Here is a 6,323-nt window from a genome sequence, read left to right on the forward strand (position 1 = left end):
GTTTTCTTATAGGTACGTCATAATTCCTTTATTTGAAAGAATATTTAAATGATAACAAGAATTATTAAGAAATTTATTTGAATTAAGAAACAAAAATCAGGAGAAAATTGCCGGTAGTGTATCCTACTTATCCAAAAAGCCATGGATTTAATTAATTATTTAATAAATATTTAACAACCACCAACTTTTTCCCTCTAATATTTATTCCATGTTTTCCCACATTTTTTAACGCTGCAGGTCGTGCTTCTCTGTCCTCCACACCGCCACCTTCTGTTATCGCTTTAAACTGCAAGACTCTCACCCGTTATCTATTTCTTCGGTTAAAAGTTGAGCAATGACTCGCCTATTTCGATCCAAATCTTGCGGACTCGTGGGACTCACTGAGTTCAACTCGGACCCTGTGAGTCCATTTTACAACAACGAGGACGAGCAAGACGAGGACGGTGAAGAGGAAGAGGAAGAGGAAGAGGAAGATGAACAACTTGAAGACGAGGATTACGGTGATGATGTTTTGGTCGAACCCATCTCGACCACCCCGTTCATAACTCCGGGGTCGAGGACTGGTGATGAGAGTAGTGAAGGTCGACAACATTGTAATGGCGCTCAGTTTCCAGTGCTGGATATTCTGGTCGCGGCGCTGAGGAAGTCGCTGCTGGTGACATGTAGTGTGGAGAGGGAGGATGTTTCATCCGTGGACATTAGCTGGCCGACCGAAGTGAGGCATGTTTCGCATGTGACTTTTGATAGGTTCAATGGCTTTCTGGGGTTGCCCACTGAGCTTGAGCCTGAGGTTCCCAAAAGGGTGCCTAGCGCCAGGTGAGGTTCTTAATTATTGATTATCACTTTTACTGTCTACGAATTTCAGGTATACGTGATTGGATTTGGTTATTAGTTAATTAGTGGTAGAATTTTGGACCCTTGGATTGTGATGAGGTTTTTATTTGATTGGACATCCATATTGGTATTATGTAATTTTGTTGGTTGTTCAAACAGATACTAAACAAGACTATTTAACTGAGAACAAATTTCAATCCTACATGCATTTTGTGAACTTCTGTATGCCTTTCATTGGCTTTTCAAGATGAGAAGGAAAAGTAGAGGATTTTTGGCATGTTTTTGGGTGATGTACTTGTGAATCGGCAACATCCAATTTTTGGGATTTCTTCTTTTAAAAAGTAGTAATGCTTGTCGAACACTTGTGGGCAAAAATGATACTGTAATTCAATTATGTTGGCAATATCCAATTTTGTTAGTTGTTCAAACAGATGCTTGTCTGTGTTTGAAGGAATGCTTAACCATACGATGGTTGCTAATTGTAGAATTGGGGCCTTTTGGGGAGAGCTCGGAAACTAGACATTTATTTTGGTTTTAAGATAGAATTAGCGCAAACGAGGTTGCGCTAATCTCCATCTTCAAGTTAGACGCATATTTTAAATAGTGAGGCATCAAGACAGTCATGTGCTCAAATGTAGAGGGATTTATGTAGAAATGGTACTTGGATAAGGGCAAATTTATACAATAAAGAAAAAATGTGATATTACTTTTAGGGTAAAATGCAAAATCAATTCATGTGACTGCAATGATTTGCAATGAGCTCATTGAGGTTTAAAAAATGGCTTAAAACTCCCCACTCGCTGGCTGAACCACCTCTACGTTTTTTGTCGTTTTATTTTTTTAAATTTATATTTTTCTTTTTTTATACTTTTTTATTTTTATTATAGGGAACACATGTCATATTATCATTGGTGCTGACGTGGCACTCTAAAATTTCAAACGGAAGTTCAGAAGAGGGAGTTACTTGCTATTTATGCTTACCACGGATAGTTTTAAACCATTTTTTTAACCTTAAGAAGTTTATTGCAAATCAGTGCAACCACATGGACTGGTTTTGCATTTTTCCTTACTTCAACCGTAATTTTCCTATATGTAAGTTTAAGATTTTCTATTATGTTAAGTTTTCATCCTCTGCTCACGGTAATTCAAAATAGTTCAGATTTCTAACTAGAAAAGGGAAATATATATTCCTTTGTTTGGATGATAGGAGTGGAAGAAATCATCTTTAATATGAGATTGTTTTCCTTTTAGAGAGAAAAGTTTTTAGAGGAAAATTTAGAAGATGAGATATATAGGGGTGAGGATTCTTGGCATGATTGTTCCTGCATTTTAACGTCCTAATAACCAGTGTCCTTGGCATATGTTAACCTCTGCTTTTGTTTTACCTCCTGATAAACTGCTGTTGGTTGAAGTGGTGCATACTTTGACAACAGGAAATCACACTGAAATTCCTTTTAATGTGGGTCAGTTAAAGTGGTTCTAAGATGTTAATTATACCATTTGGTGTGTTCATTTTGCGTAGGGAAATATTGTTTATTCTGCTCTGTTTTAAGGTTGGAATTTTCCTCACACAATCTTTTATATATTTTGTCAATCTATTTCGTTTCCCCGTGATCACATTGAAGTAAACAAATTCCTATTGGTGGATCTCGGTGGTTGTATATTTGAATTATAGAAGCTATTCTCATGTTCAAGGGTTTTAATCTCAACCTTATCATTATTTTATACTGATCAGCATTTTCCGCATCATCTTATTTGACTGGTTTGACATGCTATTCTTTTATTGTACAGTGCAAGTGTTTTTGGAGTTTCTGCAAAGTCGATGCAGTGTTCATATGATGCCAGAGGGAATAGTGTTCCGACAATTCTTCTTATGATGCAAAAGAGACTGTATTCAGAAGGAGGCCTAAGTGTATGTTTTATTTGTACTAGGAATTTGTTGATATGCATGTTAAAATGCTACTCGTTATTTTATTTTGAAAATTTTGAGTTCTTTCCATCTTGTCATGCTTGAAGGCCGAAGGAATATTCCGCATAAATGCTGAGAATAGCCAAGAAGAAAATGTTCGAGACCAGCTAAACAAAGGTGTAGTTCCACGTGGAATTGATGTTCATTGCTTAGCAGGCTTGATAAAGGTATGTATATTGGATGTCGTGTTAGTTAGAATCCTCCTATTAAATGTAAACAAGCAGAAAGCATTGTAGTTGGGGAGAGGCTATATGTTCAGATTGGTACAGGAATTGCAATTGTCTCTTCAAACTCTCGATTGCCAATGTGTCAAATTCCATATAATTTCTTTTCTACTATTGTTAAATCCTAGTTGTTCTAGGATTGGAAATCTTAGTCCTTTCTTCAAGGATTGTAAATTGTTGTTACAGTGACCGCGCACGTCGAATGTGGTGTCAGCGGAACCATCTCCGATGTTTAAGTTAGTGAAAGTGAATTTGATAAGTTGTATAAGCAAAAGTGAAAAGCAAGAAAATGTGTAAGACTAGCGCACTTTTGACATAGTTCGTTTTACCTTTGTAGAGGTTGCCTGTCCTTAGTTGGTAAGTGGGTTTGATAAGGCAAGTACTGACGGGCACAGGAATCCATATTGAATGCAGTGTATCTTCATGATTTAATTTCCTTTTGGGTGTTGGATCCGTCGGCCTTTCTACCAAGGGGGTTTGGAATGGCAAGGCTTTTAAGGCTCGTACCTTGTTTTTCTTAGAGAGAATATCACCAATGGCTCCTTTCCTTTGTGTAAATTTTAGATTGGCAAGTCAATAATTAGGTGGATTCTATTTCTTATAGGATTTATTGCTGTTTGGGGCGTGTGCAAAGGGAATGATTTCAGTGCATACGCCACTTAGTGAGCTCGGGTTTCAAGCCTGGGCTAGGTCTGCCTTTGGCTTAGCCCTCTAGGCCTTTCTACATTTTGAATACTCTATAAATCTTCTAGGATTCGGGTAATCATAATTTATTTCTTCTAAGATTACAAAGTATCATCCACTAGGATTGTGAGTCCTATTCTTTCTATGTTTGTCAATCTAGTTTATATATTTCTTCTTGCCACCTGTGAATGGAGACAATCTTGCTGAAACAAAATTAAATTCTTTTTGTCTTGATTCTTGATTTTCTTCCTATTTGGTATTACTTCTCTTCTACATGTTTTGTGATTTATAATAACTATGCTCATCAACTTGACAATTATGTGAAACAAACTATCCAAAATTCTGTTTGTTCTCTGCATTCAGTGAAGAATTGTATTCTATCTTTAATATTTTCTTTTGTGAAAGCAAAAAAGAAGAGTTAAATGTTAATCAAGCCCCAACCATCCCGTATTGAGCTGTGGTCAACTTTGGGTGCAAAGTTCAGATTGTTGTAAATTTTGGTAATTGGAAGGTTTTTAATAACAAGATGGCTGCAAGTTTTTGCGTTTCAAACATTACCTGATGAGGGCCCTAATAATTTTGCTATCAAATTGCAAATTGGAAACCCATAATTTTTAAAGGTTTCAAGTGTAATCTTAAGTTCTTTCCTACATTTAGGTAGTACTTTATAGTTTTCAAAGCTTAATGCTTGCCTTTTTTTCTTTCTTTCTCACATTCTAATGAGTGTTCCCACCCCACAATGATTCCCTGTAGGCATGGCTTAGGGAACTTCCAACAGGGGTGCTTGATTCTGTCACACCAGAACAGGTGTTGCACTGTAATACAGAGGATGATTGCGTTGAACTCATAAAATTACTACCTCCAACAGAAGCTGCCTTGCTTGACTGGGCCATCAATTTAATGGCAGACGTTGTGCAGCATGAACAGTTCAACAAGATGAATGCACGCAATATCGCCATGGTTTTTGCACCCAACATGACTCAGGTTTGATAACTTTTTTTTTATTTTTTATTTTTTATCGTAAGTAAATTTTTTACCCCAAGGAGAGGGGGAAGTGGAGATTTGAATTAGTGACCTCCATTTCGTGAGGCGTGATCTCCAGCCAATTGAACTACTTATTGGAGTTCATTTGATAACATTTTCTAAATGTCATTTTGTTTCATCATTCTTTTCTACAAGATGTTTCGAGTTAGTTGCTAAATTGCATTTAGCCTCTAATGCTATGGAACTTCTCTTGCTTTTAAAGGAATGAAGTTTTGAGTTTTTGAATGCATCATCAATTGATAGTCAAGTTTAATGGATTTTACTGCCACAAAACTGACCTGATCAAGTCATTTTGTTTGTCAACAAGTTATCATCCTTCACGACATTCACAGAGAAGTAGTGTTGTTAAATGGGTGGCTGGTCTGGCTGATATACATAAATGGGCTCATTACATTAAAATTTGTCTATGTTCTTTAGATGGGACTTAGTGACCTATGGGCTTGCAACAATTGGCAACTGTAATTGTAATGAGAAATGGAGTTCTATTTGTTTGCAGACACGTATAACGCCATCTGTGACCTTAAAAAGTGATCCTTCTCTCTCTTTGATGCAGATGGCAGATCCTTTGACTGCATTGATTCATGCAGTGCAAGTTATGAACTTTCTTAAGACACTCATTCTCAAGACCATACGAGAAAGAGAGAAATCAGTTGACCAGGATAGGCGGCTCTCTTCATATTCAGATCTTCGCAGCCACAATGATGACCCAGTTTCTTCAAATTTGGTTAGGGAAGCATCAAGTGAGCAACCTTCAAATACTTGTCCCACCCATGGACGTAACAACAGTAACTTCTTGAGGACTACCACTTTGAACAGGCTGGAATCTGACACCATGGAGAAACTTTGGAGCTTTGAAAAGAATAGTAATGGGGAAGAGGCACTTGAATACATGTCCAGTGACAACTCACCTACTTATGAAATGGGAGATTTAGAAAACAGAAGTAGAAGCGGATATGATTCCGGCGACTGGCTAAATTTGAGAAAAGGAGTGCGAAAGCTATGCAGGCATCCCGTGTTCCAATTGAATAAGCCAGCAAAGAAGAATGGAAGTCTTGGAATTGTAAATACTAGAGGAGGAGGTGGAGAAGCTTGGGCTTAGAGTGGTTCCTGCCTTAAGAGGTAGTTTGCATGTTGTTAAGCTCTCGTTTGTGTAACATTGTAATAGCATAGATGTCTGTGTCTGCTTTTGTAGTAAGATCGCTGCAGGTACTAACTAAAGCTATAGCCTAATCGACAGTGATTTCTGAGGGGAGCCTCCTCGCCTTGTATGATATGTAAAGACTTTTTGTATCTTTTATAACAATGTCAAAAGGTTTGATGGAAGTGCGCGCGAAGATGATGGTGTTTGAGATGCAAGAAACTCTGAATTTAATGATGCTTGGGAAGGAGATGCAGAAGAAGGATGATGAGAAGTAGAATGTCTAGTATGTTGGATTGTTATTCTGTACACCCATATTCATGCATGGTAAACCAAAGAAGCTTATATGTGGCGATGTACGTCCTTCTAGACGACAGTGATTGGCTACAAACTATAGTATTCCATTTAGTAGACTTCTGTACAATTGTTA

The 6,323-nt window shown here is 37.4% G+C and overlaps 1 protein-coding gene across 1 annotated transcript; it reads left to right on the forward strand.

The window, feature by feature from the left end:
* Positions 1–213: 213 nt before the first annotated feature.
* Positions 214–6,078, forward strand: LOC132188509 (rho GTPase-activating protein 3). Its single transcript, XM_059602989.1, has 5 exons — positions 214–816; positions 2,626–2,746; positions 2,851–2,970; positions 4,465–4,695; positions 5,309–6,078. The coding sequence occupies exons 1-5, from the start codon at positions 335–337 to the stop codon at positions 5,852–5,854; spliced, it is 1,500 nt and encodes a 499-aa protein (XP_059458972.1). The 5' UTR covers positions 214–334; the 3' UTR covers positions 5,855–6,078.
* The last annotated feature ends 245 nt before the right edge of the window (positions 6,079–6,323 follow it).

This window comes from Corylus avellana, chromosome ca7 (assembly GCF_901000735.1).
Source record: "Corylus avellana chromosome ca7, CavTom2PMs-1.0".
NCBI lineage: Eukaryota > Viridiplantae > Streptophyta > Magnoliopsida > Fagales > Betulaceae > Corylus > Corylus avellana.

Excerpts from the sequence above, each read along its gene's own strand:
- LOC132188509 (XM_059602989.1), top strand. The coding sequence starts at position 335 with ATGACTCGCCTATTTCGATCCAAATCTTGCGGACTCGTGGGACTCACT. Across the intron at positions 817-2,625 it reads AAAAGGGTGCCTAGCGCCAG|TGCAAGTGTTTTTGGAGTTT; the intron begins GTGAGGTTCTTA and ends TTTATTGTACAG. Across the intron at positions 2,747-2,850 it reads ATTCAGAAGGAGGCCTAAGT|GCCGAAGGAATATTCCGCAT; the intron begins GTATGTTTTATT and ends TCATGCTTGAAG.